General features: G+C 43.9%; 1 protein-coding gene across 1 annotated transcript in view; it reads right to left on the reverse strand.

Annotated features, from left to right (window-relative positions):
- Window positions 1–18957, reverse strand: part of LOC141126890 (phosphatidylinositol-binding clathrin assembly protein-like) — a gene marked incomplete at its 5' end in the record, with an annotated part of 37949 nt that extends 18992 nt beyond the window's left edge. Inside the window, 2 exon segments of the mRNA XM_073612943.1 lie at window positions 9865–9960; window positions 18898–18957. Of these exon segments, the coding sequence (XP_073469044.1) occupies window positions 9865–9960; window positions 18898–18957 (156 nt within the window).
- Window positions 18958–19744: the final 787 nt, after the last annotated feature.

The following is a 19744-nucleotide window of genomic DNA, read 5'->3' on the forward strand; positions in this document are numbered from 1 at the left end:
TAATTGGTGTACTACTGTGTCGCAATTGTGTGCATTGCACGGCAATAATGGGTTTAAATCAGGTGGTGGAGGTGGCAACACCTGTCAACACACATTCGTATTACTTTTCAGAGGAACAGAAGTGCCTGCTGCACTTGTGAATGAGCCCTTGAGCTTGTTCACACATAAAGCTGGGGGTGGTAAAACAGAAGACTATAATTAACCACCTCAATACAGGGCACTTACACCCCCTTCCTGTCCAGGCCATTTTTCAGCGCTGTCACACTTTGAATGACAATTGCGCAGTCATACTACACTGTAACCATGTGAAATTATCATTTTCTTCATGCAAATAGAGCTTTCTTTTGGTGGTAATCACTTCGTTTATTTTTTTATTTAGGAAAAAATACCAAAAATTTTGAAAAAAAAAAAGTTTTTCTTACTTTGTCAGTAAATTTTGTAAATAAGTAATTTTTCTCCTTCACTTATGGGCGCTGATGAGGCATGAATATGACGCACTTATGGGCACAGATAGGCAGTGCTCGTGGGCACTGATGGGCAGCAGCGATGGGCAGCACTGATAGCCAGCAGACTGGCATCACTGATTGCTGACACTTGTGGCACAGATTGGCACTGATTACTGGCAGTGGTGGGCACTTAATTGTAATCAGGGCACTGATTATAAGTGCCCTGATTACATACCTAGCTGTCCCGTCAGGAGATGCCGCTGATCGGCTCTCCTCGCCTCAGACAGTCAGTGTGAGGCGAGGAGCGCCGATTACCGGCATCTCCGTGTTTACACGTGACCGGCTGTGATTCGACACAGCCGATGACATGGTTAAAAAGCCGCGATCGTGGCTCTTTACACAGATCAGGGTCGCGCCGTGTCCTGGAAACACAGCGCGGCCGCAATCAGGGGGAGCGAGAGCGGTCGTGCTGGGAGGCCATCATAGAACGTCCACCCAGAACGAGAGCCACACCGCCCAGCCGTCATTTGATGGTGGGTGGGCGGCAAGTGGTTAAAGTCTATGACTAAATGTAGGAAAGCTGCAGGTACACTGCACTGCACTCGCGGTGTGGGTAAACTGCAGCCCATCAGTGTGAAATCAGCCCTATACTATTATGCCCAGTGTATTGCTTCACACTTACCTGAAGATCTCTTCTTTCCTGCTGCTGGCACCACTCTGGAGATGGCTAGCCGGGATAAGAGATGGAGTGCAGTTGGCATTACTCCGCATGGGACAGGAGCCGGCACTACAGAGGAGGCATCAGCTTATGCAGTTCTTGTTCCCTATTACAGCTCCAACTTTACAAGTAGTCCCTTCGGCATTGCATTCTGATGCTCTGGGATGGCTGTTCAGCAAGCCCAGACCGCGATCTACCAGTCACCTGTCCGTGATCTACTGGTACATGGCAATCTACAGGTTGCTGACCCCCACTATACATTGGTTTAACTATGACCATGACTCTGTACATACCTAGCTGATGCCCCTAGAGGCTGGAAATCTCTGAAGTACACACTGCTGCTCAAGTAATCTCCACTTGCTTTTGGCTGTTGACTTTTAATAAATACACACTTACCTGTCCCACAGTCCAGCGGTGCACTCACCCCAGCAATTTTCTTCCTCTCTCCTCCCTCGGCGGCGGCATCTCTACTATGGGCACGAGCTGTGACAGCTTGTGGCTTCACAGCCGGGTGCCCACTTCGCATGTGGTACTGAACTCTGCGATTGGTCCCGAAGTCTTCTAGGACCTGTCCTGTGTCTCAGAAGACTTCATGAGGGAGGGGGTAGGAGAACTAAGGCGACCGGAACGGAAGTGGCTGTGGGTGCCTGTCAAAATTGGATCCCCCCTCCTCCCCAAAAACTCCATTTCACCATCAGAAGCTGGGGAGGAGGCCTTAAGGAGCAAGCTCCACTTTTGGGTGGGACTCCACTTTAAAGTGGATCTTCACTGCATCTGAGCACCACAAACCAAAAACACTAATTCACTCCCCCATTCATACATGTCTCCATGCTTTAGTTTGTTGAGAAATCACTTTGAAAAACAAACACCTAGCATTTCTTGCAGTGGCCATCTTGAGTAAGGGCAAATGATTCATGTTGCATTTACTTCCTGGAATCCATCTGCCCTTAGCTCAGGAATGCATGCATGAGGGTGTGCTTAGCTAAGAAAACCCCTCCTCCTCTCCTTCCCCTCCTGGGATGTATGGCATCATTTACCTAGGCAAGAAATCAGAAGGTAACTGAACAAATGTAATAAAAAAAAACAAAAAGGTAGAAACAAGTAAATATAATATACTTTCTGATCTAATTACTAAGCCTAGCAGCATGAGGTTTAAAAATAATCCATGGTGATTGGGAGAGTGAAGTTCCACTTTAATGTGGCAGCAATAGTTTTCTTTAGGTGTTTTTCCCCTTTATTTTCAACTGGTGATTGATACTTATAAGAAAAAATTTCAAGTGTTTCTGGTTTGTCTCAAGCATCTGACTGCCAACTTATTTTTGAACAGCATGGTCTGCTGAAGGAAGCTAAATCACCAAATGAAAAAGCAAAAAAATGCTTTTTAAGTAGAACTAAAAGGCAAAACTTTTTTTTTTTTTAAGCTTTGGACAGAGGGGAGAGGGATTAGAACACCTATCAATTTTTTTTTTATTTGCTGCCTGTGTGCCCGATAGACAGATTCTCCCTCTCTAATTGTCCTGTTTACCATAGCTCCCAACTGTCCCTGATTTCGAGGGACTGTCCCTGATTTCGAGCAATGTCCCTCTGTCCCTCATTCCTCCTCATTAGTCCCTCATTTCGGTCTGATCTATATAGATGTATATAAAATGCACTTTTTATCTTTCAAAAAGTGTTTCCCAGTGCTAAACCTTTCATCTGATTTCTAAATTGCTACATTTGTAAATTTTAAAAGCCAATATAAAGGAATAGTAGTGGTAAAAAAAAAGCCCCTTGTGGATTTAATTAACCTTTAAGTTAATTCTCCTTTAAGGGGGTGTGGCGGGGGCGTGATTTTCTAGCAGGTGTCCTTCATTCCCATCTCAAAATGTTGGGAGGTACGCCGTTTACCATTATCATTGAAAGTGAAAGCAAAAGTAAAAGAAAATCACAAACTTTGGGTTGTCCCCAGAAACGTAACAGAGGGGAAATCTTCCAGCAGGGACACCAGTTCTGGTGATCTGGGGGTCCCCAAGGAAGTCCCTTCATTTACAGGGATTTCCTCTCACTTCCTGTTTGGCTATGGCACAGGAAGTGAAGGGAAATCTCCGCAATGGGACACAGACGACAAAAAAAAACAAAAAAAAAAAAAACTGACAGGGGTTAGGTTATAACCTTCCCATAACTCTTATGTGAAAGGCAGAAGGTTTTTTTTTTATCTTAACGCATTCTATGCATTAAGATAATGCAGCAGCCCCCCCCCCCCCTCCCCCAATACTTACCTGAGCCCCATCTCTATCCAGCGATGTCCACGAGTCCCTCAGTCGTCCCAGGATTCTCCCTCCTTATTGGCTGAGACAGCAGCTGTGCCATTGGCTCCCGCTGCTGTCGATTAAAGTCAGGCAGCCAATGAGGAGAGAAAGGGGGTGGGGGCCAGGTCGTGGCTCCATGTTTGAATGGACACAGGGAGCTGTGGCTTGGGAGTCCCCATAGCAAGCTGCTTGCTGTGGGGGCAGTCAACAGGGGGGAGGGGCCAGGAGCACCGAAAGAGGGACCCGAGAAGAGGAGGATCTGGGCTGCTCTTTGCAAAACCAACTGCACATAGCAGGTAAATATAACATAATTGTTATTTTTATATATAAAAAAAAAAAAAAAAAACACACAAGACTTTACAATCACTTTAAGTCACCCCTTGCTAATCCTTCCTCCCTTTTTCCCCATCCTCCTTGCCCATTATAGTGATGTCCCTAAAGAGTAATGTGAGGCCAGCTCTCAATTTAACCAGCATTTGCTTATTAATGCACATTTGGTTATGTGATCCCCAGAGTGTGGGGTCTTTGCTTTATGACATGTGCACTTTAGTGTTGTTTACGAACGGACAGATTTATGTTAAGGCAACTCATCCCAAGTGAAGTGAAATCGCTCGTTCATAGGGAATGAGCCAAATGCTGGTCACGTAATAGCTGCTTCCACCACAAGGGAGTGTCAGGCAGACTTTGCGCTTGCTAAAAAAGAACAGCTCATGGAAGACACTGGCATTCATTTACTTTTCTCCCCCATCTGAACAGATGAACAGTCTTGGAGCCAACTGTGAGCCACAATCGATGTTTGAAGCGGAAGAACGATGGATGTAAAAACACACAGAAGAGCAAGTGTGATCACTATCCCCGGATGGCTCATTTAAATGAACTGCAAAAAAAAGGAGCTTTCACAGCTGATGGCCATAGAAAGGCTTTGTTTCATCACCACAGAATGATATCAATTAGCTCATGACTCATAATATATCATTAGCTCACGATGATAGGGAAGTTAAGTAAAAGCTTCATGTACTATACCAGCATTTCCCAAACCTTCGTTAATCAAGTACCTCCAACCACACCCTTTAATTCCACCTGTAGATATTACCATCCATATCACCCACCTAAGCTTCAGCAATGCTCCATAAAAGAAGTCTACAAGACAAGCCCACCTTCCTTCCTTCCCAGGTCTGCTGCTAGACCAACAATAGAGGCCTGCCTTCAATCCACACTAAAAAGAGATCAACTCCTGGTTACCTGCTCCTACCCTGTTTCCCTGAAAATAAGACCTAGCGTGATTGTCAGCGATGGCTGCAATATAAGCCCTACCTCCCATATAAGCCCTAGTTAAAGTCCTTGTAGGTCTTATTTTCAGGGTAGGGCTTATTTTCGGAGAAACAGGGTAGTAGTTTTCTTCTCATCTATCACCTGTACAGGTTTGATGAATGGGGATCAGATAAGCCCTCAAAATGCACTAGCTATCATTTTTTCACATGATGAATAAAAATGTAAATCAACTCTTAATATTTCTGGCGCTCTCTTTACTTCACCACAAATTCTTTTTTCCCCCTGATGGCTCTACATTGGTAACACCTTCACCACAGCTTTTCAGCATTTCATCCACCTTCAATTCAAGAGGTTCCAAATTCAAAGAAAAATTACTTGTGGCTATTATGGTAAGATGTGTAATTAGAGAGGAACTGCAGCCTGCTTACATCATTTGTAATAAAAACGTCTTTGCTATTCTGAAACTTCCCTCCAACCACTGCATATTATTTTATATATACTGTGATCCTGTACTTGCCAAATAGGCTGCAGAAATCTCCCTCCACTGCATCCATTATAACTGTGGGCAGCTGAAGCTGCCGCCTGTTCACTTCCTGGATTTACACAGACACACAGAGGTACACCTCCAGCTCTGCAGCTTTGATTAGCCCTCTTATGACTCATCCCCCCTCCCTTCTTGGCAAACTCTCATGAGAGTGAGAGAGAGCTGTGCATGTTGTCATAAGCCTAGGCTTTTTACCTAATAAGAAACAGGAAGTGGGCTGCATAGGTTTTTTTACTGGCAGAAATAAAAGGTTTTACTATCCAAAGTTAAAAACAAGGGCAGGAGATTTAATAGACGGAAAGTTAAAAAAATGACTGAAGTTCCACTTTAAGCCGGCCATAGACTGATCGAATCTCAGCAAGTTCAGCAGGAACCAGTTGAGATTTGAAACCATGTATGGGCAGGCCGAACGTACCCAAGTTGACCAATCAACTTGGATACAACCATCCTGCCGGATTTTACATGCAATACTGCAAGCAGCTGCTATAGTCCCTTGTAATAATATTCACTGTGTTCTCCCAATGGGAAAGGCTTCCCCGCCCCTCCCTCTGCCAGGAGAACACAATGGCTTATCCAAATTGTGGTTGCAGGAAAGAAATTTACACCGTCTATGGCTGGCCATGCTTACAAAATTAAGTTGGGACTTCGGATGAATGTCTGACTACAAAGCAGAGTTGCCTGACAGCTTCCTTCCAATGTTTGGACAATGAGCTGAGGATTCCCGGCTCTGCAGCCAACGTAAGAAAAGGGCGCGGATGCTCATGAGGTCATTGACCTAATATGGCTATGTGGGAAGACTTGTCATGATTAGAGGATAAATTAATTATAGGTTCTGTTCTAACTCAAGAACTTGCAGCTTGGCATTACATGCCTTGTTCTATTTTCTCAATGCCTGATCTATCCACAAACTGATCAATTTTCCTTTTTAAATTAAAAGTTTAAGAGGTCTGCTCTTCCTCTGCTCACTTGCAATTCAGCGTGACATTATGGGGTTTGGTTTACTAAAACTGGAGTGCGCAAAATCTGGTGCAGCTGTGCATTGTAGCAGTGGTCATCAACCCCTGTCCTCAGGGCCCACTAACAGGTCAGGTTTGCAAGATAACTGAAATACATCACAGGTGATATGATTTGCTGCACAGTGGATTGCTGTATTCTAGTCTGCATCTCCTCAAGGTAATACATAAAACCTGGCCTGTTAGTGAGCCCTGAGGACAGGGCTGATGACCACTGCACTATAGCCAATCTGCTTTCAGGTTTTTAACAAGCTGAAGCTAGACGCCAATTGGCTACCATGCACAGTTGCACCAGATTTTGCACTCTCCAGTTTGACTAAATCCCCCCCCCCCCCCGGTATGTGGCCGCTGCTCACCCTCCTTTTCTTGGCACAGCCAGTCTGTGAAAACCTCTATTTACCCAACATAAAGATCGCCCGCCTTTCACAGGTCTTCTCCACTTGTCCCCCCTTCTCCCCACTTGACCCTACAAAATCCACAATAGCGCCAAACCCCACAAGTTAGATCTACTATACCCAATCTCTTTCCCTAAAAGTCATCCTTTCCCTATTAAAATAACTAGGCATTATCCTGCTAAATTCAGTCTCAAATAGCCAAAGAACATACCCTCATCAACATTTACCAAGTCTACAGTATTACACATGAATACAGTTTCATAGCGCTCAATTGTCTTACTTTGACAGCAAAATGAAATGGGATGGAAAGTTTTGTTTCTGTGCGCAACCCCACTGCTACCTCAGCATGGGCAGGCCCTGACCCAGGTAAGAAGGTGCTCTCCCATAATGTACTGGACACTTTCCATTCTCTGCACCAATAATAGTTGCACTGCCAATAATCATGTTACAGAGGAGAAGCAAAGCACAGTCAATTTGTGACTGGTCTAAGCTCTGCAAAGCTGCTAATTTGTGCTTGAGCTGCTATTCCCTTTCCAAAGAAAGAAAGTGAACACTAATTATACATTTTACGATAGCCAATTGGAAAGCATTCAAATCCCTTTTGAGGGACCTATTCAGACAGGGCTGGCATTTGTGAATCACTGGTTTTGTATCACCCAACACTTAGAGGCTGGGCTCACACTAGAACACGCAGCGGCTCACAGCAGGAGTCCGGTGCGTCTCAATTCACTGTTTCAGGTCCGATTTCAGCCCGAATTTTGGGCTGAATGCGGACCTGAAAATGGACCAAAAGGCGCACAGGACTCCTGTGCCATTCGCACCAGAGCTGCTGCGGAGATGTGTGAACTGGCTCCATAGAGAGCCGGTCACAATCTCCTGCTGTGCGAATTGGATGTGGGGGAAACCCAGCCTGAAGCCAAGGTCTCAATTGAATATTCATCAATGAGCACCAGCAAGGTCAGGGTGACACTCCAAGAGCCTGTACCTAAAAAAAGCAAGCCAGCAAAAGAAGCTGTTATATGTCTCTTCTCATAGGTACTCTTTTTAAAGAAGTATGGCCAAAACATTTTTTGTCTAAACTTCTCCTGTGGGGGTCACAGTTAGTTCTGCGCTCCTGTGACCTGTTATCAGCCAATGGCTGGCTAAACCCACTGACGAGACAGACCCAGTTCTAATTTCTGAAAAGATCTCAACCATATTGTTGGGATCTGCCCAGAAGCCTGGGCTGGCAGCTGGCTCAGCCTCTCAGTGAGCCGCTGAAGGTCCGATCCAGCCGATCCTGCCATCTCCACAGCCCAGCGCACCAGTGAGTGCTAGAGGGGCAGAGCAGAGAGCCGATGACTGACATTTACCAGCTCCCTGCAGGCTGTGGACCAAGAGCTGAGCAATCAGTGGTGATTGATCGCTCAGTTACTGGTCTTAGAGCCGGCAGAGGACAGCTGCAGCTGAGACCAGTGCTGCAGTCATCTAGGTGCGTCTTTTTCTGAACTTTACTTTGAATACAACTCCTGCTAAATTGTGACTGAAGCATATCTAAACCCAAAAAAAACAAAAATGTAAAATATTGCAGCATACCAGTCCTTAGCCACTGTGGTTTCATTCATTTTTTCCCCAGGCTCTTTACCCTTTATTTTCACCTGTAGACCTGCAAACAACACAGTGGCTTTGCTCAATGTATCTATGGAGGAAGCCATGTTTATCATCCAAGCTGCTTTCTTGATTGTGACTACACAAATGATAGCTTGGAAGGAATACAGGGTTGTTTCAGCTTTCTGTTCAATTTACAGGGCAATAACGCTGCATTTCTAGCAAGTTCAACATAACAGGCATTTTCCCGTATTTGAAGAAAATGTTAGCCAGGAAAAAAAAAATAAATAAAAACAAATGCAGCCACCAACTGGTCAGAACAAAACATATTTTGCAGGTTAGGTTTAGATATGCTTAGGTACTTCAAGTGTCCATGAAGTGAAAATTGCCTTTTTCCACTGTCATTTATTCATCAGAATAAATTATAAATACGAGGCAGAGAGGCGGGGCAGTGATGTCACAATTTCCACCTTGTCTAGAGAACATCTTGTATTGAGACCCCTTTCACACTGGGGAGGTTTGCAGGTGTTATTGCGCTAAAAATACCGCCTGCAAACCGACCCAAAACAGCCTCCGCTGTTTGTTCAGTGTGAAAGCCCGAGGGCTTTCACACTGAAGCGGTGCGCTGGCAGGAGAAGAAAAAAACTCCTGCAAGCCGCATCTTTGGAGCGGTGTATTCACCGCTCCTGCCCATTGAAATCAATGGGGCAGCGCGGCTATAGCCGCGATATGCAAATGGTTTTAACCCTTTTTCGGCCGCCAGCGGGGGTTAAAACCGCACCGCTAGTGGCCGAATACAGCCGCAAAAACGATGGTAAAACAGCGCTAAAAATAGCGCTGTTTTACCGCCGACGCCCCCACCGCCCCAGTGTGAAAGGGGCCTTACTGAAAAAAATACAAGACATTCTCTGAATGGCAAGCAGTGCCAACCGAGCAAACGGTGTAATGCAGCACCTCCCAGAGCCCCCCTTTTTACTTACCTGAACCCGATCGTTCCAACGACGGGGACGAGCAGCTCCAAACGCTGGCTCAGGTCCTCATTGGCTGGATTGATAGCAGCAATAGCCATTGGCTCTCGCTGCTGTCAAGCAAAGCCAGTGACACGGGAGCCGGGGGGGCAGGGCCAAGTTCTGCTGCCTGTGTCAATGGACGCAGCATCAGGACTCGGGAGCGTGCCCGCACGAGTGGCCACGGGGAATGTGGGTCCCCGTGGGGGCACTCGAGAAGAGGAGCCAGGAGCACCGCTGGGGGACCCCAGAAGAGGGGCCCCACTGAGGCAAGTAATACATTGTTATTCAAAAAATAAAAACGACCCTTTACAACTCCTTTAAATATATAAAAAATATACATACATATAGAAGAATAAAACCTTCTGAAAAGCCTTCAATGGCTTGATATGTTTATTCACGTCACAGCAGAACTCAATAAACCTTTAATTTTTCAGAAACTTTTTCAGTCACCTGGGGGCCATTTTGTCGATTACATCATGTGACTGTTGTCACTAAGAAGTTTAGCGCCTAACACATCGTTGGCTACAAGTGAGCCGATAGCCTGAGTGTGCACGTGGCTGGTAGGTACACAGATAAGATGGTCTGCGTTACCTGTGCTCCTGATACAGGGCCAAAAGGATTAGGTGGTCTCATTACAGGTTGGTTGTATATTAATGCTTGTTGTGGCACAGATCCCATCTGAGGAGGCTGTGAAAAAAAAATAAAAAAACACATTTAAAACATAAAGAATTCTTTTTTCCTACATATCATATATATCTCTGACCAGCTTATTCTTTAGACTAGACTTTTATAACCATTTTTTTTATTCTTTTTCTTTAGTTCTTTAAGTATTTTCAGCATACATCAGAAAAGAAAAAGCTCATATGCGCCAACACATAAGAATTGCACAGGTTCTGAGGCTAAATTGAATGCGGATAAGGCACCAAGTGTATTTATTAACACCTTAATCAGCCACAAAACCTGTGTAATTAATGTGTTCTTTTTAAACTGATGAGGTGGCAACCATATATGCGCCTAAACTTACAGCACAAAAGCATAGAAGGCATTTCAAAACCCAACATAGGCTTACAAATATAAAAAAAAAAAAAAAAAAAAAAAAAAAAAAAATAATGAAGCAATAATAATATAAAATCATAACAGAAACAAAAATCATCAATTATGATGTCCTCAAGACACGTCATGGGGACCAACCATAGAATTTTTTTTTTACTGCATAGGAATCCTTGAAATACCGTATTTATCGGCGTATAACACGCACCGGCGTATAACACGCACCCCAATTTAGGAGGGAATTTTAAGGAAAAAAAAAACTTTTAGGAGGGAAGTTGAAGGGAAAAAAAACTTACATTTAAATGCCCATCATTGCAGCCTTGCCCCAGTGCAGCCTTCGATCCCCTATCCCTGCCATCCTGGGCTTCAAAATCGCCGACCGCGATTTCAAAATGGCGCCGCCGGCGCCGAAATACACAGAGCCGGTCCTCGGCTCTTCCCGGCGGCTCACGTTCACTTTCGGCTCCACTCGTAGTCCCGAGCGGAGCTATCCGAACCTAGCCGAGTAGGTTCGGATAGCTCCGCTCGGGACTACGAGTGGAGCCGAAAGTGAACGAGAGCTGCCGAGAACCGGCTCTGTGTATTTCGGCGCCGGCGGTGCCATTTTCAAATCGCGGTCAACGATTTTGAAGATGTGACAGCTCGGGATCGCAGGGGATCGGCGTATAACACGCACCTGCGATTTTCCCCTGATTTTAAGGGGAAAAAAGTGCGTGTTATACGCCGATAAATACGGTAAATTTTCAGGTCTTAAGGAACCCTTGCAAAAGCCAATTTATTGGTGGTCCAGTGTGAAGAATGCCCCCTACATTGATAGCTAGTGGGAAGAAAGCTCCCCTTACATTGGTGGTCAGAATGTCACCCTTAGGCCCTTTTCACACTGGGGCAGGAGGTGCGTCGGCAGTAAAGCCCCGCTATTTTTAGCGGCGCTTTACCGTCGGATTTGCGGCGCTGTTTTACCCCCCGCTAGCGGCCGAGAAAGGGTTAAAAACCACCGCAAAGCGCCTCTGTAGAGGCGCATTGCCGGCGGTATAGGCGTGGTGCCCCATTGTTTTCAATGGGCAGGAGCGGTATACACACCGCTCCAAAGATGCTGCTAGCAGGACTTTTTTTACTGTCCTGCCAGCACACCGCTCCAGTGTGAAAGCCCTCGGGCTTTCACACTGGAGACACAGCAGTGGCTGTTTCAGGCCGGTTTGCAGGCGCTATTTTTAGCACAATAGCGCCTGCATAACGACCCAGTGTGAAAGGGGTCTAACAGACAGCTAAAAAGTTGGCTCTGCTAAGTAACATTGACCCCAGAACCATGCAGGCACCATATAAATGGGAGCTCTGTCTACCACAGCTCAAGGAACCCCTAGCAACCTCTGGAGGAACCCTCGTTGAGAATAGCTGCTCTAGTCTATCAAGAAATTCTGATGCAGCACAGTGTTTGAATCCCGAACACGGCACTACCTGCCTGGAGTTTGCATGCTCTCCCTGTGCCTGCGTGGGTTTCTTCCCACACTCCAAAGACATGCTGGTAGGTTAATTGGCTCTGGTCTAAAATTGGCCCTAGTGTATGAATGCGACTTGGGGTCCTTAGATTGCAAGTTCCTTGAAAACAGGGACTGATATGAATGTACAATATATATGTAAAGCGCTATAAAAGGGCCTTAAATAAATACGGCATAGTATCAGAAAACTCTGTTTCAACTGCAGGTCATTAACCTTACAACAGGATGATGACACAAAACACGCAGCTAAAGCACCCAAGAATGCCTAAGAACAAAACACTATCCGAATCCTACAGTGGATATAAAAAGTCTACACACCTCTGTTAAAACGTCAGGTTTCTGTGATGTAAAAAAAAAAAAAAAAAAATATAAATAATTTCTGAACTTTTTCCACTTTTAATGTGACCTATAAACTGTACAACTCAATTGAAAAACGAACTGAAATCTTTTTGCACACCTTCATTATAACTGGGGATGTAGCAGCGTTCAGAATTAAGCACTCACATTCAAACTCATGTTAAATAAGAGTCAGTACACACCAGCCATCATTTAAAGTGCCTCTGATTAACCCCAAATAAAGTTCAGCTGTTCTAGTAGGTCTTTCCTGACATTTTCTTAGTCGCATCCTACAGCAAAAGCCATGGTCTGCAGAGAGCTTCCAAAGCACCAGAGGGATCTTATTGTTAAAAGGTATCAGTCAGGAGAAGGATGCAAAAGAATTTCCAAGGCATTAGATATACCATGGAACACAGTGAAGACAGTCATTTAGTGGAGAAAATTTGGCACGACAGTGACATTACCAAGAACTGGACGTGCCTCCAAAATTAATGAAAAGACCAGAAGAAAACTGGTCAGGGTGGCTGCCAAGAGGCCTACAGCAACATTAATGGAGCTGCAGGAATATCTGGCATGTACTGGCTGTCTGGTACATGTGACAACAATCTCCCGTATTCTTCATATGTCTGAGCTATGGGGTAGAGGGGCAAGACAGAAGCCTTTTCAAATGAAGAAAAACATCCAAGCCCGGCTAAATTTTGCAAAAACACATCTGAAGTCTCCCAAAAGCATGGGGCAAAATGTGTTCTGGTCTGATGAAACCAAGGTTGAACTTTTTGACCATAATTTAAAAAAATCTGTTTGGCACAAAAACAGTGCACATCACCAAAAGAACACCATAACCACTGTGAAGCACGGTGGTGGCAGCATCATTCTTTGGGGTTGTTTTTCTTCAGCTGGAACAGGGGTCTTAGTCAAGGTAGAGGGAATTATGAACAGTTCCAAATACCAGTCAAAATTGGCACAAAACCTTCAGGCTTCTGCTAGAAAGCTGAACATGAAGAGGAACTCCAACTTTGAGCATGACAACAACCCAAAGCATACATCCAAATCAACAAAGGAATGTCTTCACCAGAAGAAGATTAAAGTTTTGGAATGGCTCAGCCAGAGCCCAGACCTGAATACGATTGAAAATCTGTGGGGTGATCTGAAGAGGAATGTGAAAAGGAGATGCCCTCACCATCTGACAGATTTGGAGTGTTTTCGCAAAGAATAGTGGGCAAATATAGCCAAGTCAAGATGTGCCATGCCCATAGACTCATACCCAAAAAGACTGGGTGCTGTAATAAAATCAAAATGTGCTTCAACAAAGTATTTGTTTAACCGCTTCAGCCCCGGAAGAATTTACCCCTTTCCTGACCAGGCCATTTTTTACGATACATCACTGCATCGCTTTAACTGACAATTGCGCGGTCCTGCGTCGTTGTACCCAAACTAAATTTATGTCCTTTATTCCCACAAATAGAGCTTTCTTTTGGTGGTATTTGATCGCCTCTGTGGTTATTTTTTCCGCTATAAACAAAAGAGCGACAATTTAAAAGAATATATATTTTTTTTAATTTTTTGCTATAATATCCCAATTAAAAAAAAATAATTCATCGGTTTTGGCCAATATGTATTCTTCTACTTCTACATTTAAAAATTTTTTTTTACCAAAAATATCACAATAAGCGTATACTGATTGGTTTGCGCAAAAGTTATAGCATCTACAAAATAGGGGATAGATTTATGGCATTTTTTTTTTTACTAGTAATGGCGGCGATCAGCAATTTCTATCGGGACTGCGACATTGCGGCAGACAGATCGGACACTTTTGACACTTTTTTTTGGGACCATTGACATTTATACAGTAATCAGAGCTAAAAATAGCCACTGATTATTTTATGTCACTGGCAGGGAAGGGGTTAACACCAGGGGGGCGATCAAGGGGATAAGTCAGTCCTAGGGAGGTGTTTCGAACTGTGAAGGGATGTGACTTACTAGGAGGAGGAGCCAGATCATTGTTCCTACTTAGTAGGAACAGATTATCTGTTTCTCCTTCCCTGTCAAAACAGGGATTTGTGTGTTCACACACAAATCCTTGTTCTGGCTCTTGTGCGCCGGGTGGGCTGCGCTGGGTGGCCGGCGGTGATTGCGTCCACGCGCATGGGGTCCCCCCCGCCTGCTATGGCTCTTAAAGGAGCCGCCGTACATATACGGCGATTCCCGCAGGAGAGCCATCCTGCCACCATCTATGTACAGGAGCCGCCCGGGAGGCGGTTAATGGGCACACTTATGAAACCATATCACTTTATTTTTACTTCCCTCCACCTAAAAGATTTCAGTTTGTTGTTCAATTGAGTCGTACAGTTTATAAGTTACATTAAAAAGGTGGGAAAAGTTCTGAAATGATTAATCTTTGTCTTTTTTTTTTACATCACAGGAACTTGACATTTTAATAGGGGGGGGTGTAGACTTTTTATATCCACTGTATGTAAAGAGCTGAAACATGCAGTCTGGAGAGGACAATCTTCAAACCGGAGACAGCTGGAGCAGTCGGCTCAGGAAGAGTGGGCAAAACTACCTGATGGCAGGTACAGAAATCTCAATGAGCGTTACAGAAATCACCTGTTTTCAGCGATTGCCTTTAACCACTTAACCTAAAGAAGGTTTTAAACCCTTCATGACCAGTGCATTTTCTTTAGCTATTCTGCACTACGTTACTTTAACTGGTAATTGTGCAGTCATGCAACGCTGAAGCAAATTTTATCCTTTTATTCACACAAATAAAGCTGTCTTTTGGTGGTATTTGATCACCACTGGGTTTTTTTATTATACAAATGAAAAACATAATTTTGAAAAATAAAAACCCCAAAAAAACAAAAAAAAACAATATTTTTTACATTGTTATAAAACATTCAATAAAAATAATTAAAAACAAAGTTTCTTCTTAAAATTTAGGCCAAAATGTATTCTGCTACATGTCTGTGGGAAAAAAAAAAATCCCAATAAGTGTCTATTAATTGGTTTGTGCCAAAGTTATAGAGTGTACAAACTATGGGATATCTACTGGAATTTACTATAGATTCTATACTGGTAATAGTGGTGATTAGCGACCTAAAGTGCGATTGTGATAGGGTGGCGGCCAATCTGGTGCTAACAGACGCCATCTGGAAGGTACACCGACATCAATAGTAACACTAATACAGTGATCAGTTATATCACTGCACACTGTAATAAGGACACTGGCTGGAAAGGGGTTAACATCTAGGGGCAATCAAGGGGTTAACGTTGTGCCTAACAAATGTAATGCGTGTATATGTGCTTCTTTCACTTTGCTATCTGTCGGTTTTTTTTGTTTGTCCTTGCTTTGCAGAGAGGTCTGTTTCTGCTTTGCAGGGAGAAGAAAAAGCCAGATCGCTGTTCACAGTACACAGAGTTTTGCATTTTTGTAAAAACAGAACTCTGTGTGTGATTGGCCACAGTTGATCAGCTGATTTCAGCCAAAATCATTGAATGAAATCAGCTACCAAACTTATGCTGTGTCCAATCAAAGCACAGATTGGCAGGGGGGGTGTGGAGGAACGCACATGCATGGATTTCCTCTGTACTCCTATTTCCTCCCACACTCTGAAGACATGCTTGCAGGTTAATTGGCTTTTGTCTAAACTGTGTCTTGTATGGGAGTTAGGGACCTTAGATTGTAAGCTCCTTGATGGCAGAGACTAATGTAAATGTACAATATGCAAAGCGCTGTGTAAATGGTCAGAGCTGTATAAGTACAGTGCCTTGAAAAAGTATTCATACCCCTTGAAATTTTCCACATTTTGTCATGTTGAAGCCAAAAATGTAAATGTATTTTATTGGGATTTTATGTGATAGACCAACACAAAGTGGGACATAATTGTGAAGTGGAAGGAAATAATAAATGGTTGTCAAACCTTTTTAAAAATAAATATCTGAAAAGTGTGGCGTACATTTGTATTCAGCCCCCTTTACTTTGATACCCCTAACTAAAATCTAGTGGAACCAAATGCCTTTAGAAGACACCTAATTAGTAAATAGAGTCCACCTGTTTGTAATTTAATCTTAGTATAAATACAGCTGTTCTGTGAAGCCATACACTATACAATTTTCCCCCTTATGGCTCGTACACACGATCCGAAAATCGGACGAAAAATACTGCTTTCGACGCGACTGTACGACGCGACGCGATAATAGGAATGTTAGTACAGAGTATTCAAGAGCCGATCACGACAATTCATCCGATATTATTCGACTGGACAAGCATGGAAATTTTCCTTGTACAATACCAGATCGTACAATTTTCGTTTATTCGGTACAGTTGTCGTCCCAAAATACAAATACCGTATTTATCGGCGTATAACACGCACCGGCGTATAACACGCACCTCAATTTAGGAGGGAATTTTAAGGAAAAAAAGCTTTTAGGAGGGAAGTTGAAGGGAAAAAAACTTACATTTAAATGCCCATCATTGCAGCCTTCTCAGTGCAGCCTTGCCCCAGTCCAGCCTTGCCCCAGTCCAGCCTTGCCCCAGTCCAGCCTTGCCCCAGTCCAGCCTTGCCCCAGTCCAGCCTTGCCCCAGTCCAGCCTTGCCCCAGTCCAGCCTTGCCCCAGTCCAGCCTTGCCCAGTCCAGCCTTGCCCAGTACAGCCATGTCAGTGCAGCCATGTCAGTGCAGCCATGTCAGTGCAGCCTTCCCCAGTGTCCAGTCCAGCCTTGCCCCAGTCCAGCCTTGCCCCAGTGCAGTCTTGCTGAAGCCTGTGAGCTTCAAAATCGCCGACCGCGATTTGAAAATGGCGCCGCCGGCGCCGAAATACACAGAGCCGGTCCTCGGCTCTTCTCGGCGGCTCTCGTTTACTTTCGGTTCCACTCGGACGGTGAGCGGAGCTATCCGAAACTAGCCGAGTATAATCGGCTAGGTTCGGGCGGCGCTCGAGTGAAACCGAAAGCCGCCGAGAAGAGCCGAGGACCGGCACTGTGTATTTCGGCGCCGGCGGCGCCATTTTCAAATCGCGGTCAGCGATTTTTTCGTTCTGACAGGTCAGGATCGCAGGGGATCGGCGTATAACACGCACCCGCGATTTTCCCCTGATTTTAAGGGGAAAAAAGTGCGTGTTATACGCCGATAAATACGGTACATTACAACACATGACATCAATTCCGATTTTTTTTTTTTTGTCGTGCGAGAATTTTCGTGACTTTAGTAACCTATTCAATTTCTACTTGCAACTATTAACTCTGTCGTCCGATTTTTGGATGGTGTGTACTGGCCATTCGATTAACCAAAACCATATATTATAAAAGGTTCAACCTAAACACTTTCCATTTGTATGCAATCAGGCAGGCCCTTGCACTACATAGTGGAAGGCAAATCTAAAGGAAATTGAAGAAAATTGTATACTGTATGGCCAGCCTTACAGAACCTTAGTGAACAAACAGCATCATGAAGGCCAAGGAACACACCAGACAGGTCAGGGATAAAGTTGTGGAGAAGTATAAAGTAGGGCCAGGTTATAAAAAAACATCGCAAGCTCTGAACATATCACGGAGCTCTGTTCAATCCATCATCTGAAAATGGAAAGAGTATGGCACAACTGCAAACCTACCAAGACATGGCCGTCCACCTAAACTGACAGGCCGGGCAAGGAGAGCATTAATCAGAGAAGCAGCAAAGAGGCCCATGGTAACTCTGGAGGAGCTGTAGAGATCCACAGCTCAGGTGGGAGAATCTGTTCACATGACAACTATTAGTCGTGCTCTCCACAAATCTGGCCTTTATGGAAGAGTGACAAGAAGAAAGACATTGTTGAAAGAAAGCCATAAGAAGTCCCGTTTGCAGTTTGCGAGAAGCCATGTGGGGGACACAGCAAACATGTGGAAGAAGGTGCTCTGGTCAGATGAGACCAAAATTGAACTTTTTAACCTAAAAGCAAAACGCTATGTGTGGCGGAAATCTAACACTGCACATCACCCTGAACACACCATCCCCACCGTGAAACATGGTGGTGGCAGCATCATGTTGTGGGGATGCTTTTCTTCAGCAGGGACAGGGAAGCTGGTCAGAGTTGATGGGAAGATGGATGGAGCCAAATACAGGGAAATCTTAGAAGAATACCTGTTAGTCTGCAAAAGACTTGAGACTGGGGAGGAGGTTCACCTTCTGGCAGGACAACGACCCTAAACATACAGCCAAAGCTACATTGGAATGGTTTACATCAAAGTATATTCATGTGTTAGAATGGCCCAGCCAAAGTCCAAATCCAATTGAAAATTGCTTGCAAATTGCTGTTCACAGACGTTTTCCATCCAATCTGACAGAACTTGAGCTATTTTGCAAAGAAGAATGGGCAGAAATGTCACTCTCTAGATGTACAAAGCTGGTAGAGACATCCCCAAAAAGACTTGCAGCTGTAATTGCAGTGAAAGGAGGTTCTACAAAGTATTGACTCAGGGGGGCTGAATACAAATGTACACCACACTTTTCACATATTTGTAAAAAAAATTGAAAACTATCTAATTTTCCTTCCACTTCACAATTATGTGCCACTTTGTGTTGGTCTATCACATAAAATCCCAATTTACATGTTAGGTTGTAACATGACAAAATGTGGAAAATTTCAACGGGTATGAATACTTTTTCAAGGCACTGTACCTGTAATAAATAAAAATACTTATTGTAAAATGAAAGGATACCACTGCAATACGAAACAAAAAAAGTTTGAACGGGAATCTCATCCTACCATTCCAAATGCAGCTATTCCTGTAGGTGTTGTGGCTGGATAGGCCATGATTGGCGGTGCCTGTTGTAACAAGAAAAATGACAGATCAGTTTTTACACATCATAAATGAAAGCATTCCGTATGTAAAACGAATGGCCATGCAGATTGGCAAAGTGTGTGTGATTGATCCAAAGCAACAGGCTACCTGGATTCCTAGAGGTAACACCATTAAAGATTTCTGCAAGTGAATCAAAAAGTCTGTCCTCACCAGCAATTATAAATGAATATTTCCAAAGCAAAATATAAAAGCAGAACCAACCAATCACCTGCAACCCCAAAAAAAAAAAAAAAAAAAAAAAAGGGTGTAGCACCTCAATCTATTAAGGAAACCTACAGGCGGCATCTACTGCAAGTGATTTTTCTTACTCCTTACACATTTTACAAAGACTTGCTGTGTGAAAAGTGTCAGTCCAAAACTTGGCTGCTGGGAAAGGTCACATTCTATAAAACAATGTTATGCTTGTACAGAACACAAGTTATGTCACCGACTGTAAGGGCCATACAGAATAGTGGACTACTACAAGCAAGAGCCTCTCTTACAAAACAAAAGCTCAATACATCCAAAGGCTGGTTTTCTCCAAATTTTTAAGTTAAAGGGACAGTCTAGTCTTATAGTGCATATCCAGGCAAAATAAAAAACAAAAAAAGTATTCAGTACATCTCTGCAATAGATGTTCATTTCCCCATGTTTGTTCTTGCATAAATACTGCAAGAGCAGAAAAAATGCTGTTAACCGATTGCTGTCTGCCCTATATCAGTTTTACTGTTACAAGGCGACAGCTGTGCGCCGGATCAAGTATATACCGTA

The sequence above is a fragment of the Aquarana catesbeiana genome, linkage group LG02, assembly GCF_042186555.1.
Source record: "Aquarana catesbeiana isolate 2022-GZ linkage group LG02, ASM4218655v1, whole genome shotgun sequence".
Classification (NCBI taxonomy): Eukaryota; Metazoa; Chordata; class Amphibia; order Anura; family Ranidae; genus Aquarana; species Aquarana catesbeiana.